Source organism: Monodon monoceros, unplaced genomic scaffold, assembly GCF_005190385.1.
Source record: "Monodon monoceros isolate NGI ecotype Baffin Bay Population unplaced genomic scaffold, NGI_Narwhal_1 Super_Scaffold_9, whole genome shotgun sequence".
Lineage (NCBI taxonomy): Eukaryota > Metazoa > Chordata > Mammalia > Artiodactyla > Monodontidae > Monodon > Monodon monoceros.
In genome coordinates this window covers 29,255,050-29,274,950 of record NW_021703786.1, presented here as the reverse complement: position 1 = coordinate 29,274,950, position 19,901 = coordinate 29,255,050, and the positions used below count along the sequence as shown (strand labels likewise).

At 53.6% G+C, this 19,901-nt stretch overlaps 1 protein-coding gene across 1 annotated transcript in view; it reads left to right on the top strand.

Moving 5' to 3' along the window:
• MGAT5B (alpha-1,6-mannosylglycoprotein 6-beta-N-acetylglucosaminyltransferase B) overlaps positions 1-19,901 on the top strand; it is a 66,953-nt gene that overhangs the window by 18,823 nt on the left and 28,229 nt on the right. The window contains 5 exon segments of the mRNA XM_029212316.1: positions 5,264-5,379; positions 5,911-5,984; positions 7,009-7,179; positions 8,019-8,183; positions 8,875-9,044. Coding sequence (XP_029068149.1) covers positions 5,264-5,379; positions 5,911-5,984; positions 7,009-7,179; positions 8,019-8,183; positions 8,875-9,044 — 696 coding nt within the window.

The following is a 19,901-nucleotide window of genomic DNA, read 5'->3' as shown; positions in this document are numbered from 1 at the left end:
CTGAAGTAGCAGTAATAATGATTAATGATAAGAATAGTAAAAGCGGCTACCCCCTACTGGGTACATATTATGAACTTTGACCTTGGCCTGCGGCCCAATGAGGAAGATCCTTTTCAGGTCTGCATTTGACAGATCTGAGGGAACTGGGCTCAGACAGGAAAAGGACTGGCCCAGGTCTTAGGGCTGGAGGGGGCCGAGCCTGCCTGCCCTGTCTGCACTGCCCTGTGGTGCTGAGAGCCGGGCAACCACGTGACTATCACGTTGGTGGGGGAGGGGTGCGAGGTGGCATCTTCGCCAGGCTGAGAGGATGGCTGGACCCTTAGGGCTGGCGTGATAATGCAGAATGTCCCCAGCTTTTCTGCCCCGGCCTGGCACCTACAGATTACAGGTTGGGGCCAGAGAACCTCACTCCTCTTGCTGGGGTGCTTGTGGGGCCCCTCCCACACTGGCTCAGGAAGAACCTTTTGCTACTGGAGGAAGTGCAAGGCCTGGGCCAAACCTGCCTCAGCCTGGAGCCCAGGCACCTACAGAGTCCCGGGCCTAGAGGCGGACAGTGCAAGGCTGATCCCCTGGGCAAACTTGGGTGGGAGCGGGGGGGACACAGTTTAACCAATAGCAAAATAATATTTTATGACTGCATTGGCAGAAAGATGCATATAGTAACATTACATATTAAAACCTTTTCTTTGACCTGCAATTGTTTCCCGATGTTTAAAGAAATGGAAACACTTTCGTGGACCCCTAAAAGCACTATGGGCCCTGGTACTGAACTGCCTGGGCCTGATGGGGAAGCCAGCCCTGCCACCACCCTGACCCCATGGTGACAACACTGTTAGCTGCAGGCAGCTGCACACCGTCTCCCCAATCCGTCCCCCCTTTTTCTTTTCCACGGGAGCATTTCCCAAGTCATAGATGTGCTGCGGGACATCTTCTTTGATTGTCATTTTAAAAAAAGCTTCCCAGGGAGAGAAGCCTAATCCTATATTATTTGAAAATAGAAAGTGCTGTGCAAATGCTCAGTCCAGTATAATAATAGTGACGCCAAGTAATTCTGCTTTGAACAAGTTGAACTTGTTAAATCAGACAGATGCCATCTGCACTGTTTTAAAGCCAGGGCTGGTGATATGTTTTATGCAAAAAATGCTTATCAGATGAAAATTGCTGAATTTCCCCAAAAGTAAATTGCTTTGCTCCGTAGTTAGACTTACGAGACTTCCTCTCAGGGATGGGCTGACCACTATAGGTAGGGAGTAAGAGCATCTCAAGCATTTTTTGAGCATTTACTGTATGCTGAGCACCTGACAGTCAGCCTCATGTTTAATCCTTGCAGTTAACCACTCTGAGGTAGTTGAGATTATTCAGATTTTATATGAGCTAACCCTCATATAAAGGGTTATAAATCAAAGGGGTTCAGAGAGGTTAGATAACTTGCCCAAGGTCACATAGCTCTCCAGTGGAACCAGGACTTGAATCCAAGACCTGACTTTGGGGCCCTTTCTTGGTCCAATAAGTCTCCGAATAATGTGGAGAGTCATGGACCTAGAAGTGTGAGGAGTCAAGGGCTCCCCCGCACCCCGTGGCTCTTCATTTCCCATGAAAGGAGCAGCAGGATGGAGGCTGGACTTCTGCAAGAGGAGGATGGGTGGGAGATAAGACGTTCCGGACAGCAGGGTGGCAGGAGAACCTGGGCTCTTTTTCTGTAGTGGATTAAAAGCCGTTTTCCTCGTTTCCTAGGGCTGCCGTAAAAACTGACCACAAACCAGGCGTCTTAAAACAACAGAGACTTATTTTCTCTCCATTCTGGAGGCTGGAAGTCCACAATCTAGGTATCAGTAGGGCCTCACTCCTTCTGAAGTCTCCGGGGGAGGATCCTTCCTTGCCTCTTCCAGCTTCTGGTGGCTTCACGTGTCCCTGGCTTGTAGACACATCACTCCAGTCTCTGCTTCCATCGTCACATGGCTTCCTTCTCCCTGGGTGTCTCCACACGGCCTTCTTATAAGGGCACCAGTAACTGAACTTAGGGCCACCCTCCTCCAGTGTGACCTCATCTTAACTAATTACCTCTGCAGTGACCCTATTTCCAAATAAGGTCACATCCTGAGGTTCCAGGTAGATGTGAATTTTGGGGGGACACTATTCAACCCAGCACAGTGATGGAGCTCTGGGCATGTGGCCCGTGTGGGGCAGTACCAGGCTCCACTTATGAAAGCAAATCCCTGTTCTTGAAGGCGCAGGACTCCTTTGGGGGTTTTAAACCAGCCACTCATAACCACCCCCAGGCATGGGGGTGCCCAGAGAGGTGGATGGAGCAGAGCCTGGACGGAGAGGTGACTTCAGGAAGGCTTGAAGTGAGGTGGGATCCCTTCCAAAGTTTCTAGGGACCTGGCAGGACCCCCACTGGTCCCACACAGGGGTAACTTGTGCCCTAAGGTCTCTGGTTAGAAGCTGGAGGGCACCCAGTCCTTCTCCACCTGGGAGCCCCTCCTGTTGGGCCTCAGCCGCCCGTGCTCTGGGCCAGCCCTGACCCAGCAGCTGTCAGGTCTGGCCTTCTGCCTTGTGGCCGCCTCCCTCCATCACCAAAATGTTCCTCCCAGGCAGTGCAGTGCCCATCCTGTCCCTGGAGGTCAGTGGGGAAAGCATTCCACGACCCTCATTCAGAATTTATTTCAGAGCCCAATGGACACCAAGGTCATCACAGTCATCACGTTCCTTCTCTGCTGTAGCCCAGGCATTGTCAATGGGTGCGTGTCACCCCCTAAAGGGTGAAAATTGGCTCTTGTAATTTTCGCTACTACAATGGTTTGTGGCCCTCCACAGGCTATAGTGTGTAAACAGATCTGCAGAATATCCGTGGAGTTTGACATTTCAAGGGGGGAGGGTGAGAAGGGGAAACAGTGTCTAAAAAGGCTCCTTAAGGGGGTGATAATGAGAAAAGGTTGAGAAACAATGGTCCAGCCCAAATCCCTTCTGCTGCAGCTCCAACCCCATCTGCACAATGATGATCAGGGCTGCAGACAGGGCTGCTTTCACGCAGGCATTGCCGTCCTGTGTGCCTTACACCTTTCCTCACTGAGTCCCCCCAGTGCTATGAGGGAGGTGCCACTATCTCCTCCATTTTATTTGATTTTTTATTTATTTTAAAATTTTTATTTATCTTTAATTTTGGCCGTGTGCACGGCTTGCAGGATCTTAGTTCCCTGACCAGAGATCGAACCCGGGCCCCCTGCAGTGAAAGTGCAGAGTCCTAACCACTGGACCACCAGGGAAGTTCCTTTCTCCTCCATTTTAAAAGATGAGAGCCGGAGGCACAGAGAGGCTAAGTGACTTGCCCAGGGTCACACAGCTCATAAGAGGCAGAGCTTCAGCTCATCTCCTTGTGTGTCACTGTAAATTGGAGATGAACTGACTGTTCTCTTCCCTGTAGCATTCCTTGACAACCTGAAGACCAGGGAGAAATATTGCTACTTCCTGCCTGAGGACTTTCTTGAGCAAAAGAAACATCATCTTATATGTCTTTGCTCATTCTTATTTGTAATTTCATAGAAGGTTGTTGAAGGTTGAATTGTGTCTTCCAAAGGGATATGTTGACCTTCTAACCCCCGGTACCTATGAATATGATCTTATTTGGAAATGGGGTCTTGGCAGATGTAATCAAATTAAGAGGAGGTCATACTGGGTCAGGGTAGGCCCTGATCCAATGACTGGTGTCCCTATAAGAAGAGGAAATTCGGATACACACAGAAGAAGGCCAAGTGAAGACAGTGAAAACAGAGGCGGAGGAGACTGGAGTAATGCGTCTACTAGCCCAGGAACGCGGAGGACCGCTGGTCCCAGCCAGAAGCTGGGACAGATGCTCCCTCAGAGCCTCCAGGAGGAACCAACCCTGTCGACACCTTGATTTCAGACTTCTGGCCTCCAGAAGTGTGAGAGAAGACGTTTGTGTTGCTTTAAGCCCCCCCAGTACGTGGTCATTTGTTACAGCAGGAAGTGAGTAAAAGGCAATGCCATTTTCCATTAGAGTTTGGAGAGGGTGGACTGGACTGTGTGTGCACATGTGTGTATGTGTGTGTGTACATGTGTATATGTGTGTGGAGGGCTCATCTGTCACCCCCTTCCTGTCACCTCTGCCTTGTGTCCCCACCCCCACCTCCGTGTCTCCCATACCAGTTGCCTTTCTCTGTGGATGGGGCCACGGCCTTCCTCTCCTTACAGAAGATAGAGGTGGGGAGGGCGGGGGGCAGCCCGAGGGGCCAGGTGGCCAAGGAGGGGCACCACTCTGCCTCCTCTGGTGAGAGGTGGGGTTTACAGACCCCAGAGGAGCCCAGGTTGGAAAAATCCTCCTTCGTATAATTCTCATTATGTGTGGCAATAAAGACCTTACAATAAAGTCCTTGTAAAGGGATAAATGGAGCTTAAACGGGGCCTGCGGAGCCAGAGGAGGTGGGGAAAATCAAAGGAATTGGAATTATCGCCTTCAGAAAAAGTAAGCAGCTTCTTGGAGAAGGGCCTCCAGAGCCTTCCTTGCTCCGAGACCCACGTGCCAGCCAAGTGGGATCTGTCTCAATAGAAGTTTTGGCAATGAGATAAATACTGCATCTGATGTCTAATAAACTTCTCTGAGAGGGGAGTAGTAATCAACACCAGGAAATAAATTCTCCAAAAATAAAGGCAGCACGAGTATTGATGAGGTGGAGGGCTGTGATGTTTATGGCACTAAACTCATTTAAGATCCTGGGAAGAATTCATTCTTGGGAACCCAACAATAATTTACTAGAGGTTTAATAGTTGGCAAGTCCCCAGGCTGCTCTGGGTGGAATTTACTTTGACAAGATACAATTCCTCTGGGAGAAAATAGAGAAAACAGACTCAGGGCAGCCGGCTGTGCTCAGGAAAAGGGCCTCCATCGCCTGGAGATCCCTAGACAGATCTCGTCCAGGCTCTTGAATGGAATTCCTCTGCCCATGTCAGCCTCAGGCACTGCCCTTCACATGTGTGCAGACACGCCTGGCACCGACAGATGTGGGCTTTCCCAGATGCATGCCACGTGGGTCCGTTGATGGTTAGCGAGCCCCTCCAGCCAGGGATGGGGCAGCAGCGGCTCCATTTCCTGGTCTGACTTTACCCATCGCTACCTTTCCGTTTGGGGCAGGGCGGTGTCTGGGTGCCGGGGGCCCTGCAGTCCTGCAGCCTTTGCTGGCAGGCTGAGGCCTGCCCTGCCCGGGAAGGAGACCGCGGCAGGCTCACCCTGGCTTCTCCCACTTAGGCTACCCCCCGGGGCCGGCCTCATGGAGCGGATCCAGGCCATAGCCCAGAACGTCTCGGACATCGCCGTGAAGGTGGACCAGATCCTGCGCCACAGCCTGCTCCTGCACGGCAAGGGTGGGGGCCGGGGGCACCCCTCTACTCCCAGGAAGCCAGAGTACAGGGTGGGACGTCTGGGGTGGGGCCCTGATTTCTCCCCACGGCAGCTGCCCTGGCTCCCCGGGGCCCTGTGTCTGGCTCTCAGCGGGGTGCCTCAGGGTTCACCCCACCGTCCCTGGGTGGCCCCTTCCATTCCTCTTGATGTGGGGGCATCAGGCTGGGAGGCCCTACCTCTGCCCCCGTCAAAAAGTCAGGAGTACGTTTGGGTGGATGCCCGAGGTCTGCCCGTCCAGAAAGCTGGTTCATAGCCATTCAGACCAGCTCCGCACTGGTTCTGAACCCCCTAAGGAGGGTGGGAGTGTTGGAAGAGGGGGAACCCCAGGCACAGGGACCCCCTGGCGGTGGCCTTTCAGGGGAGAAAACTCAGGCCAAGGGCAGAGTGGCCTCCTGCACTGCCCAACCCCAGACCAGCCTACCTGCCTCACGCTTTCTCTACCGCGCTCCTCCTTGGACCTAGGTCCTCAGCAAGGTGACCTTCTCTCCCTGCAGTGTCTGAAGGTCGGTGGGACCAGTGTGAGGCACCCAGCGACCCCAAGTTCCCTGACTGCTCAGGGAAGGTAGAGGTGAGGCCTGGGCCTGAGGCTGGGGATGACCGGGGGCCCCTCCTCCACGGGGGCCATACCCCAGATTAGCTCTGTGGTTCTGCTCCTGGCAGGGATATCCACCATCAAGGGCCTCTCTGCCTGACCTCTGGACCCAGAACCTGGCACTAGCTGGCAGGGGCCCGCCTCAGGGAAACCACTTCTCTGCTTGGGCCATCTGCCTGGGGCACCAACCCAAACGTCCCAGGATGGCTCACGTTGCAGGGTTTTCAGTACTTTCTTACAGCAGACGAACTGTTAAGTATACGTATGGCACCACCAGCAGCCTGATTCCCAACAAATTGAGACAAGGTGTGGACCTCATTCTCTCTCCCCCTCCCTCCCGGCCCAGCTGACCAGCTGGAGGGAGAGACCCCCTCCCTGTCCGCGCCTCCAGGGTCCCACCTCTGGCTGCATGAAGTCTGTCCATCCGGGGAGCCAGTCCACAGGCATAAAAGCCAGCCCCCTCACTGGTGCTGAAATCCCTAAGAGCGTGGGGTGTTGGCACTGCAGACCCCTTCCTTGGGGACCAGGTGGGGGTCACTGTGGATGAGTCCTGCCCTGGCCGCAGCCCTGGCCCCCCTCAGAGGCTGCTCCCTGACCTTGGCTTCAGCTGAACCCTGCTCTTGGTTACGGGCGGAGGACAAAGGAAGAAGGACCAGCCAGGCCCTGAGCTGCTGCACCTCCACTGTTGCCCCTGGAACCTTGGCCGCATGTGTCCTGGACTGGCCTCATTCCCCCAGGGTCCTTCTCTTTCTGGGCCTGGGGGATGGTGGTCCTGTCTGGCCTTCCCTGAGGCTCTCAGCAGCCAGGACACAGGGCTGGGTCCTAGGGCCCCGGTCCAGTCTCTCTTCTCTGCTTCTAGCCTTGCTGCATCTTTGGGGTGGGCCCTGGAGACCCTATCCTGGGAGACCTCGGGGTCCCCAGGGACATGCATGCAGGGGCTCACTGAGGGTGCGCACGGGGCTGGCGCTGGCTCCTTGGCCCAGGCTGGCCCTCTCCACAGTGGATGCGTGCCCGCTGGACCTCTGACCCCTGCTATGCCTTCTTCGGGGTGGACGGCACCGAGTGTTCCTTCCTCGTCTACCTCAGTGAGGTCGAGTGGTTCTGTCCCCCGCTGCCCTGGAGGAACCGGACGGCCACCCAGAGAGCCCGCAAGCCCCCCCCCAAAGTCCAGGTAGGTGTGGGAGGTGAGTGGGCCGGCACGGGGCTGCCAGCCACCTCTGCCAGGTGGGTGGGCTGCTCCCAGCCCGCCAGCCTGCGGGTGCCCGTCCCTACTTCTGCAGGATGCTGCAAAGCTGAGGCTGCTTAAGGGGCAGGCTGGGGCCCTGGAGGTGCCCCCTTAATGGACTGGAATAATGGTAATAATAGCTGTCACTCATCGAGGACTTCCTGTGTGCCACTTTATTTGTCCTTATGCAATCGCATTTAATAGATGACGGATCTGAGGTCTGGAGAGCTGAGTTAACTTCTTCAAGGCATATAGTTACTCTGGCTCCACTGAAAGGCGGCCTGGCTTCCCTGCCCTTGGAGCCCCGGCTCCGACCACTATCTACTGCTTCCTTGTCGCGGCTGGGATCCTGGGAACTGTCATAGCTGACCCCCTCACGAAGGGCTTGGGACAGGTGGCTGATTGGAGCTGGACTGGGACAGACCAATGTGGCTGGGGAGTGAGTGTTGGGGGGAGGAGAGCTGGGCTCCCTGACTGTGGGGACTGGTGGGCCTCTCAGAAAAAGTGGGAGGGACTTCCCTGGCGGTCCAGTGGTTAAGACTCAGCGCTTCCAATGCAGGGGGTGCGGGTTTGATCCCTGGTCAGGGAACTAAGATCCCATAGGCCGGGCGGTCGCAGCCAAAAAATAAAAACAAAGAACAAGAAAACAGAAAAAGGTGGAGAAACTAGAACAGGCCCAGCCTCACGGGGAAGGTGCCAGCCCCTGTGCCCAGGGCAGTGGGTAATGGCGGTGTCGTGGCTGCTGGGTGGAGGATTAGAGAACTGAGGTCTGGACCCTCCTCCAGGCAGTTTTCCGGAGCAATCTATCCCACCTCCTGGAGCTGATGGGCAGCGGGAAGGAGTCTCTAATCTTCATGAAGAAACGTACAAAGCGGCTCACGGCCCAGTGGGCACTGGCTGCGCAGCGCCTGGCGCAGAAGCTGGGGGGCGCCCGGCGGGACCAGAAGCAGGTACCTTATCCTCTATGTGCATTGAAGGAGCTGAGCTCAGAGAGCTTAGGAAGGGAGCTCAGGGCCTCAGGCTGCCAAGTAGACACGGGGTCTACCCTTACAAAAGTTTTATTGCATTTGTTGGAATTTGAGCCGCGGGCAGGGGGAGGCAGTCTGGATAGATGCATGCGGTAGCCCTGGCCCTTTTCATCTTTGGGGCAGAGTGACACCCCCTCCGCCTTAGGAGTCCTGCAGTCTGTAGACATCTTGTTCTTGTCAGGCAGAAGAGTCATGGCATTTGCCTGGAATGTTGGGAATAATGTAGCCTGTTTGGGGGAAGTTCATTGGTTCGTCCATCTGTCTGTCCATCCATCCGTCCATGCAATAAATATTTACCTGACTCTCTCATCACCCTGTTTATTTCTTTCAGAGTCCTTTTCATTTCATGAAATTATCTCTTGTCTGTGTTTACTGTTGTCTACCTCTTCCATCTGGAACGTAAGCGCCTAGAGGGCAGGATGTGACTGTCTTGTTCACCTGTGTCTCCAGCGAGGTCACTCTGCCTCTTGGCCCCTCCGCTGTGCTCTGGTGCCAGAAAGCGCCCTTCCAGGCACAGCCTGGACACAGTGTCTTCCGCTGGCCGGGTCCCCCTGGGGCGGCAGGGCTGAGGGCTGCTGCTTCTCTGTGCTGATCCTTTGTGCCCCACAACCAGGTCCTTGTCCACATTGGCTTCCTGACGGAGGAGTCTGGGGACGTGTTCAGCCCGCGGGTGCTGAAGGGCGGGCCTCTGGGGGAGATGGTGCAGTGGGCAGACATCCTGGCTGCTCTCTACGTCCTGGGCCACGGCCTCCGGGTCACGGTGTCCCTGAAGGAGCTGCAGAGGTGGGTGCCGGGGGAGCGGAGGGGAGGAAGGGGAGTCCGTTGTCGCCCGGCAGCTCGTCGGATGGAGACATTCCTAATTCCGTCCTCCGGCTGCTCGGTCTGCCTCCTGCCCTTCTGTCCTCAACGCTGATGCCTAGTCATTTTGGGGGGATGCACCAAGGGAGTGTATTTGCGTAGTGCTGTTCAAACAGGGTCCTGGTCTCCATCTCGGGGCTACTGTTTGTGCTCAGGGACTGACCGATACTGGCTTGTGGAGTGGAGCCATGTCACACAGATGGGGTCCCCTCTGCCTGCTGTCCTGGTGGACTTGGTGCAGCCTCAGGGGTCCTCTTCTGGAACGGGGCTCCTTCCTGGGCCTGTTCTGGGGGTTGGGGGCCAGGAAGACCTGGAGGGTGGTGAGGTGGGCCGGTGATGCCTACGCCTTCCAGTGCTTGCCTTTCCAGGGTCCCTCTGATATTGTTGGAGGTGGGAGACTAGTGATTAGAGTGGGTAGGATTTTGTGTGTGTGTGTGTGTGTGTGTGTGTGAGATGAGGTTTATTTTAACCACTGTATCTGTGGGATGTAGAAATATGTAAGATTTTTCTTCTTTTATTTAATAATATTTATTATATGATATTTGATACATACAAAAATATATGTACCGTATGTCATGAAGTACAAGAATGGAGTGATCGCCCGTGGTTCTGCCATCCACCTTTAGAATGAGAATATTACCGGGGCTCTCATGTTCGCCTGGGGCTCCTCTTGCCCATCCCTCTGTCCTACCCGCCACCCCCCCACCCCCCTGCCCCGGCCCTGGAGGAAACCTGGAACTTGGATTTTGTGTTTATCATCCTTTTGCTTTTTATTATTTATTTATTTATTTATTTTGGCTGGCCGTGCGGCATGTGGGATCTTAATTCCCTGACCAGGGATCAAACCCCTGCCCCTTGCAGTGGAAGCTCGGAGTCCTAACCACTGGACTGCCAGGGAAGTTCCTCTTTTGCTTTTTTTTAAAAAAATTAGTTTTTATTTTTACAAATTCATGTATCAATAAATAATATATTGTTTAGTTTTATTTATTTATTTTTTTGCGGTACACGGGCCTTTCACTGTTGTGGCCTCTCCCGCTGTGGAGCACAGGCTCCGGACATGCAGGCTCAGTGGCCATGGCTCACGGGCCTAGCCGCTCTGCGGCATGTGGGATCTTCCCGGACCGGGGCACGAACCTGTGTCCCCTGCATCGGCAGGTGGACTCTCAACCACTGTGCCACCAGGGAAGCCCTTATTTTCGTTGGGTTTGAGCTCTGTAAAAATGACATCTGCTGTCTGTAACCTCCAAGACTTGTTTTCTCCATCCATTATTAGGTTTTAAAGATTTCTCCACATTGCTGCCTGTAGCCCTATTTCATTCATGTTCAGTGCTGTATGATATTCCATTGTGCGAATGTACCGTAATAATTTATCACTTTTTCCTGTCTGTGGACATTTTCCCCTGTTTTTACGAGTTATTATTTTTTTAAATTTTATTTATTTTTTTGGCTGCATTGGGTCTTTGGTTGTGTGGTCTTTCTCTAGTTGTGGCGAGCGGGGGCTACTCTTCATTGTGGTGTGCGGGCTTCTTACTACGGTGGCTTCTCTTGTTGCAGAGCACAGGCTCTAGGCATGTGGGCTTCAGTAGCTGCAGCCCACGGGCTCAGTAGTTGCAGCATGCGGGCTCTAGAGCGCAGGCTCAGTAGTTGTGGCGCACGGGCTTAGTTGCTCCGCTTCATGTGGGATCTTCCCAGACCAGGGATCGAACCCGTGTCCTCTGCATTGGCAGGCGGATTCTTAACCACTGCACCCCCAGGGGAGTCCTTTACAAGTTATTCTGAATGATGCTGTGGTGGACATTTTGTACATGTCACCTGGTGTCCCTGGGTCAGAGTTTCTCTTGGGTATAGACTGAGTTTTTTCTTTGGTATAGACTTTGGTGCACAGTTGCTGGGACTTAGGGTGTCTGAAAATTCAGCTTGACAAGAAAATGCCAACTGCTTTCCTAAGTGACTGTACCAGTCCAGTCCTACCGTGTGTAGGTTCCCAGTGGGATACGTTCTTACCCGCATTTAGTGCTATCGGACTTTCTCATTAGGGGTGTGGAGTGGTATTGTAACATCTTGTTATGGTCCTAACTTGTGTTCCCTGACAGCTCATGAGGCTGAGCAGTGTGTTATATTTTTGGCCCTCCTTGTTTCCTCTTGATGAAATGCCACTTCACGTCATTTGCTCACTTTTCTGCCGTGTTTCTCTTTTCCATATTGAGTTGGAGGAGTTCTTTATATATTATGGGTATAAATCCTGTGTATATGATATGTGTTTTAAAATCTTCGAAGGCTAATTTGTGGCTTGTCTTTGTACTTTCTTTATGGTCTTAATTTTAATGTAATCGAAGTTATCAAATATTTTCTTTACGGCTTGGGATTTTGTGCTTGGTGAATTTCTATTCCTTTCACTGGCATTGGGATAAGATTGTCTTAACTTTGTGCCGGGGCGTAACTAAGGAAGGCCTCTGAGTTGTTTGCCTGCAAATGAACTTTTCTCCATCAGCCCATTAATTTACTCTCAGGTGGTTTTCAAGCTAGAATGTGATTCCTCTCCAGAGCCCTCCCACCAGCAGGATGGTCTGTTGGTTCTAGAAGTCTTTCTCTTTTTCTGATTGGCATTTCGTCCTGACCACGAGTGCTGGTGCTGTGTAGCGTGGAAGTGTTGGAGAGAGGAGGATGCTGATGGGGACAGAGCCATCGACACTCCTAGGTCGACAGGGCCCAGGGGGCGCTGGTCTCGGGCAGCTAGTCAGCCTCTGCAGTTTTCCCCCGAGGCTTAAAGTCTGCCAGTGACTCAGGTAGAACTTCTTGTGACCTCAGTCGGAGAGAGAGTAGGGGGAGAGGGAGGCTGAGACTGGGGTGTGCTTTGAAGGTTTACATCCCCATGGCTTGAAATTCACCCCTCTGGAGTCATCCTTTTAAGTTGATACGCTTGTCTCCAGTAGGCCTAGTAAAGATGGAAAGTGTCTTCAGAGGGGAACGGAACATGTAAGTGTGCATGTGGAAGAGGGTCCGCTTTGAAGGGGTAGAAGGCAACAGGGACCGACGAAGGGGCTGCATGGTTGTGGCAGCGTTGCGAAGCCCATCCCAGGTCGGGGGGGCAGCAGGTTCTGGGGGAGGAGGTGCCACCTTGAAATGGCACCTCTGCCCCATCTGTTTGAATGTCACCAGAGTGGGAAGGAACTAGGCTGGGAGCTGTCCCCGTATGCCGGTGCTGAACCGTCAAACTAGCTACCCGGTGCTGGGAGAGGGAACCGGCACATCCCTGTGGCAATTTGTTGTCAGACAAGCTGTTGCCATTGTGCGGGCCATTTCAGAGCGGTGTGCCCTCTCGCTGCCCACCAGAGCGCACTGCTGCTCGCTGAGCTGTGCCCGGCCCTGCTGCCTCTGATCCGAGGGCTCAGGAGATGTGTCTACACTGTGTGTGGAGCAGAGCACTGCAGAGGCAGCTAACATTTGCAAATAATGAAAAGAGGCATCTCTCCCTGGCCTCAAAGCTTCCTATGGGGAAACTCAGATGGGGTGGGGTGGGGGGAGGGGGAGGGAGGAGAAAAGGGACCCGAGGTGTGGGACGCCAAAGAGGTCTTAGGCCACTTAGGATGGCACAGCCAGTGCTGTGGGAAGCCAGACCTGCCTCAGGCAGAACAGCAGGCAAGGATCGGGGGACCCTTGTCCCCTGGGTCACCAGAGACTCCAAGATGCAGTGGGAAGAATCCTGGGGGTGGGGACTGTTCAGAGCCCTCATCCCAGACTCTGCCACATACAAGTCCTCTGTCAGTGTGAAGCATCCTGTCAACACCACGGACCCAGCTCCACCTCGAGGGTTAGATGAACTCACGTTTATCAAACAGCGCTGAGCTGGATTCCTCCCTTCTGACCGTGCATCTTCTGGGGCCAGAGAGGTGAGAACTTCCTTCCTTTACTGCTCCCTCAGGGAATGGGAAGGCTCCCGTGCATTTGTGACAGCCCAACATCACACTTAGAGAACCCTCCTTCCGTGAGAGAGAGCAGGTTATGACAAGTCTCCCTAAGAGGCAGGAATTTAACTCAGTTGTTCTGCTTCTCAGCCCGTGCTGGGGTGTCTCCTCTTGCAACCTGGACCCTGAGTCCTTACCTGCCCAGAGTACTTCCTCTTCCTCTGGCCACCCTGGCCCGGCTGGAGCTGAGCCTGTGGTCAGTGAGGTTGCTTTTGCCCATCACAGGGCCAGAGCGGTGAAGATGGGGGTCACTGCACTTGGGAGGCCCTGAAAGTGAGGCCCTGGTGAAAAGTGCCAGAATCTGAAATATGCCCCTGCTGCCATTTCTTTCACTCCACACATGCACCCACATGCGTGCATGCACGCCCCTGTACACAGCCACACATGCACACCCTTGTATGTGCACACCCCACGCATGCACACCCCTGCACATGGGGGCACGCCTCCACACACACGCAAACACACACCCTTGCACATGGACACGCACATACCCCTGTGCATGACATGCAGCCCATGGCACACACATGCACACGCGCACACCCCCAATGCACACATGCACACACCCCACAGAGAATCCATATCTTTCCACCAGTGTGTCACTTCCCGCCAAGCCTGTATGGATCTGAAATTCCCAGAAGCAGGGGCTCTAGGGAGAGGTCGCCCCACCTCCGCTTGACAGTGTGTTAAAGGGGCAGGCCCAAGGCTGTGCCCAGACAGCTCTGCCCTTGGCTCCCTGCGGGGTGTAGGTGCAAGCAAAGACTCTTGCCCAGACAGGGCAGAACTGTGTAAACAGCTCAGTCACCTCAGGAAACAGTCTCAGGAAGACCCTTTCTAAATCTGTTAGCAGGTACAATTTAAAACAACTAAAGGAATAAAAATTAAAAAAAAGAAAACCACCTTCCGCAGGAGACAGCACGCTTGTATCTATAAAATTAGCCATGCCCGCTGTGCTGGAATTCGTTTCAGGTGCGAATTCTTAACCCTGGCTGTAGCCAAGCTGCCTTAGAAATATACCGACCTTTGGGCCCACTCTTGGTGTCTCTGATTTAATTGATCTGGGCTGGCAACGGGTATCAAGTCTTCAAAGCTCCCCCAGGCAATCTATGATCTAGTGAGCAGTGATGGTTGGGAAGTAGAAAAGTTGAGGCTGTGGCTTTTCAATGCACCCCCCCGCCCCAAGTCTGGGTAGCAGGATAGCTGTGGGGTTAGGACATTGCAGAATGTGTGCACGGTTCTGAGAAGCAGGATTAGGGCCTGGGGTAAGGGCTCAGCGCCTTAAAGATGTGTGGATTCCTCCCGAGCCTGCATTTGCACACTCAAAAATACCAATGTTACCCTTGGTTGCAGGGTCGGGGTCAAGTGGAGGGGCAGGCCAGGCAGGTACTCCTTGGAGGTGGCCCAGGTGGCGGGGCCTCTCGCAGCCCACCCAGGACATCCGTGCGAACCTCTGCCCTGGAGTGTACTTCATGCCACGCCCTTTCCTGGATGTACTTTTTCCTGGTGACAGCTGTCGGCTGGGGCTATGAGCTCCTCAAACTGATTCTTTGCTGGGACCACCCGGACGCTGCGTAAATGCAGGCCTTTCCTCGAGTGGAGATTAAAATACAGATGTGATTTAGTTTGCTGAAGTTGCCATAACAAAGTACCACAGACTGGGGGGGTTTAAACAACAGAAGTGTATTGTCTCCTAGTTCTGGAGGCCGGAAGTCCGAGATCAAGGTGTTGGCAGGGTTGCTTGGTCCTGAGGGTGTGAAGGAGGACCTGTCTCAGGCCTCTCCCATAGCTTCTGGCGGTTGTTGGTGATCTTTGGCGTTGGTTGGCCTGTGGAAGCATCACCTCCATCTTCGCCTTTATCTGCACATGGCATTCTCTCTGTGTATGTGTCTGGGTCCAATTTTCCCCTTCTTATAAGGACACCAGTCATATCAGATCAGGACCTACACTAATGACCTTATTTCAACTTGGTCACCTCTGTAAAAGCTCTACCTCCAAACAAGGTCACATTCTGGGGTTTTGGGGGTTTGGCGAGGGGTGCACAATGCAACCCATAACAAGACGGTGATCATTTGAACCTAGAAAGGGTTTGTGGGTGGAGATACCATTGAATACAGGCATGGCACTGCCATGGGTTCTGCGGGAGGTGGGATCATCTGGGGGCCCCATCTCCCAGCCTTGTGGAGCTGTTCCATGCAGGTGGCACCAGGGTAACGTGAAGACAGGTCAACGGGATGTGAAGGTAATCCGAATTCTGAGAGTAGCAGCTTGGGTCCTGCCATAGGACGTCTCCCTGGGCTGGCAAAATGCCCCTCGTGGGGAAGACCGCAGGACAAAGATGCCGCCTGTACATTTGTTGCAGTTTATTCACAGATGTTCACGGCAGATGTCTTGGCCACTGACTCAACAACGAGGCCGGACGGATGAGCCGCTTTTCTCTGCTCCTCGTGTTTTGGTGTTTTAATTAACCGACTCACTGGAGTGATGTTTGGGGCAGTGCACAGAATCTACATCTGGCTTTGCTGCTGCTAGTTGTTTCCGGGGTGAGAGCGGTGGCGTGCAGGGACAATGGGCCCTGATCAGACTGCAGCTTGGGCATGTCAGACAGTCCCGCCCGTGCCTTGCGCGTGAGACAGGAGGAGAGATGAAGCCAGAGCTCCCGTCAGCTGCATCTGAGACATCCTCATGGATGCCCGGATCCACGGTGGGCATTTTAAAGTGAAGCCTTTCCCTTCCTGCCTGCCCAGAATCGGCTGTGCTCATCCATTTTATCTGCATAATTTCAAGCATCATTAATAGTACATTGGCATGAGGAAAAATTACCAAGCTCTTCCTCCCTCCATGAGTGAAATTGGGTTTAGTAGAAAATTCGTTGACTTAACTGGAAAATAATGAAAGTTTGAGAGGAGAATGTTTAAATAAGAAGGATGAGGATGGGAAGCTCGGCTGTGTAGCCCCGGCCCCTGTGGAAATCGGTCTCCTGGCATTTTTGTTTGCTCAGTGTTTGTTCAAGGGAAATACTGGGGAGGGTCACTCTGGAGAATGACAGAGGCAGGGACCACATCCTGTCCCTCGTGCTCAGCCCAGCTTGACCAAGCTGCAGCCAGTAAACCCTCTGAGGAGCCAGTCCAGGCAGGCCTCAGGGTTTGAACCCATTCAGATCTGTCTGTGACTGGCTCAAACTGGCCTGAACTAGCCAGCTTAAGGCAGCCACTGGGGGGACGGTGCTACCATTCTCTGGAGTGGGGGGAGGGGAGAGAAGAGAAAAGCACTGATTTTGGGGGGCACATGGGGAAGACCTTGAATTTGGGTTTAGACACGTTGAATTAGAGGTGCCCACGTGGAGGCAGCTGAGTGATGGGCCGCGGGGGCTCAGAATGGAGACAGCATCTCGGCAGCCGCTGGTAACTGAACACACGCGTGAATAAAATTGCCAAGTGATAGGGGAAGAGGCCTGAGAGCAAAGCCTTAAGAAACAGCAACACTGAAAGGCTTCTTGGGGAGAGAGGTGCTGGCAGAGGGACTGAGAAGGAGTGGGCACCCATGGAGAAGATGCTTCTAGAAGGAGGGTGTGGCCAATGATGTCACATGCTCACAAAAACTAAGAAGGAGACTGAAAAATGTCCCTGGCATTTGGTCACATGGGCGTCATTGTCGACCCTAGAAAGAGCCATTTTGGTTGAGTTGTGGGCACAGAAGCCAGAAATTTGTGGGTTGTGGAATGAGGGGGCTGCTGAGGAAGCCAGCAGCGAGTTAGCTTCTTCTCCAAGGAGTTGAGCTGTGAGCGGGAGGAGAGAGAAAGAGAAGTGGGGGGACAGTGGAGTCGTAGGTGGTGTGTGAGTTTCTTGGGGCTGCTGAAACAAAGTACCACAAACTGGGGGATTATTGTCTTCCAGTTCTGGAGGCCAGAAGTCCGAAATCAAGGTGTCGGCAGGGTTGGTTCCTCCTGAGGCTGGTGGAAGACTGTTCCATGCCTCTTCTAGATGCTGGGAGCCTCAGGCTTTCCTCGGCTTGTAGATGTCTGTCTTCTCCCACTGTCTTCACACCGTCTTCCTTCTATTGTGTCTGTCTCTGTTTCCAATTTCCCCTTCTTGTGAGGGCACTAATGACCTCACCTTAACTTGACCATCTGCAAAGACCATTTCCAAATGAGTCACATCCCAGATACTGGGGTTAGGACTTCAACATCTTTTGGGGAGAATACAATTCAACCCATAACAGAGTTTTGCATGTTTATTTTTCAAGATGGGAGAGTTGTAAGCATGTTTAAATGCTGGTGTGAAGGAACCAGAAAAAGGAGGAGTTGGAGCCACAGGAGGGAAGATAGTATCATGCTTGGTGGCCCAAGAGGATGGCCCCCAGGAGGAAGGAGAAGAGGCAGGATGTGGTGGGGGCACCGATGGGGCTACAGGGATGGAGGCAGGGGTTGCAGCATGCCCACTGATGCTTTTTATTTTATCTTTGATGTAGGAGGGATGAACATCTGCTGGGAGTGAGGGGGAGGGGGCGGGAGGTGTGAGGAGAGTGGACGAGACCAGAACACCCTGAAGGCCGCCCTGGATTTGTGATGTGTTAGCCCTTAACAAAGAGATTTCAACCAAATGTGGCCAAATCTTATGAGTTGACAAGTCTGGGAAGTGGGAGCACAGATACTCATTATATCATTGTATTATTTTCTATAACTTTCTGGATGCTCGAAATATTTTATTGTTCGATCCGAACGGGGGGAGGAGCCGCATCCAGCATCTTGGCGCTTAGCAGACCCTGTGCACAGTGGCTCTTTCTCCCCCACCCATTCCCACAGGAGGCATGAGAGGCAAATGACTAATTTACACTCAAACACTGCATCCCCTCTCCCTTCTGGTTTGTTTGTTTGTTTTTTTGGCTGTGCCACGTGGCTTGCAGGATCTTAGTTCCCCAACCAGGGATCGAACCCGTGCCTCCTGCAATGGAAGCGTGAAGTCCTAACAACTGGACCGCCAGGGAAGTCCCGCCTCTCCCTTCTTTTGCCTTCTTCCTCCTTGGGTTCCAAGGAGGCATTTAAATCTGCGTAGCGGGATCATGTTCGGTGTAGCTGAACACCGAGGAAGATGAGGGTCTCTGCTGCTGGGGGCCCAGAGCCTCGCTGGTCCCTGCCCTTCATCCTTCCCCGGGATCCAGGAGGGATGATTCCCTGCACCTCCCCCTCCACGCTGCTCTGAGCCACAAAGAGTGGGAGTCTGTCTCTTGCAAATCAAGGCCCCTAAGCCTTGACCTTGGCCCATAAGTGTGACCTCACGGATGTAGTGGCCGAGGCGCCTTTTCCAGCTCCGGCCTGGTCCACACTGGGGCTGGGAGGTTGTAAAGGAAGAGCGATTTAAAAGAAATCACAGGCCCTCAGGAAAGGTCCAAGCAACCCAAGTGGGGTGGGGAGAACTTGGGGGGAGTCAGAGAAGAAATGAAGAGGAGGGATGGCTTCTGAAGGCTTTTGAAGGAAGTTGGTAAGGAGGTGGGATTCCTTCCACGGGGCGGCGGGAGGGAGGCATCAGTACATCTTCAAATCTGAGGAGCCATGGGTTCTTGTAAACAGAGGTGGGGTCCTGAGCAAGGGGAGGTCTTGTCCCATGGCGGCTGGAGAGGTGGAAGGCAGACAGTGGGATGAACTTCCTGGAGACTGAAGTGCTCCCCACAGGAGGGATAAAACTCCACTGCTCTGGGCTCAGAGCAGGGGCAGGGCCGACCTGGGACTTCCTTTATTCCTAATGAAGCTGGCAGAAGCATAGGATGGTACAAATAACCCCTAGCACTCCTTCTGACTTCTCCGAAATCATAAAAGGGCCCCTGGTCAAGAGAGGATTTATCTTGGGAGCCAGACTGTTCTGGAACAGACCCAGATTACCCTACGGTTCGTGGCAGCACTCCAGGGCTGTGTCTTTCCTTTAACCCAGGTCCCCCACAGGGCTTGTTCCAGTGGGACTGAGAGCAGAGTCTCGCCCATCTTTGTTTCCTCCGGTTCCTCACAAAGGTTTGTGGAACTGGATAGGACAGCGAGGGCCCCTAGGACCTGAGAACCCCCGGAAGAACTGAAAACCAACATCCCAGTGGCAGGCCCCACCCCAGAGCCAAGAGGTGGCACCTCTGGGACCAACCTGGCCATCAAGAGCCGACACGGGCTTCAGTGACCCTCACCTGCACCCGGGCCTGAGAGCCACCTTCACTGAAATCCTGGCTTGGATGAGAGAAGCCTTGATTCGTTCGCAGCGTTCACGTGCATTGTGACATAAATGGGGGAAGGAGGCAGGGGACAGCCAGTGGGATGTGTTCCCTGCCCGGCGGCCCCCAGCGAGCTGGAAGAATGAGTCTGTCATTTCACCCAGCTCTCCTGGGAGCAGCAGCCATATTTTTAGCCCTGAGTTTGCTTACTAGGAGGGAACGCTGGGGAAGAAAGTGTCGGCTTTGGACCACAGGCCCAATGCGGGCCGCCCAGTGCAGGCCGTCCAGTTCCATTTCCGAATCCTCCTGCCTGTGTTTCCTTTGGGCTTTGGCTAAGGAGTGGCTTTTCCTTTGAACTCCCTTTTCCTCTGAGCCCTGACTCCACTGGGGACCTGACCGTTCTCTTTAGCTGTGATCCCTGACCCTCCGAGGGCACTGGGACACCTGCCTTTTCAGGAGACTGAAGCTGCGGGTGAGCCCATCGTGAGGGCTTCGCAAGGCTGCTTTTATTGGCTCAGGAAGGTCAGCTCAGGCTGGGCAAGAGAAGAAAACCCTGCAGGAGAATTTAATTCCTTCCTTGTTAGTGATCCTAACCTACCTGCTAAAGCAGCTCGTTAGAAGCCCAGTTAAC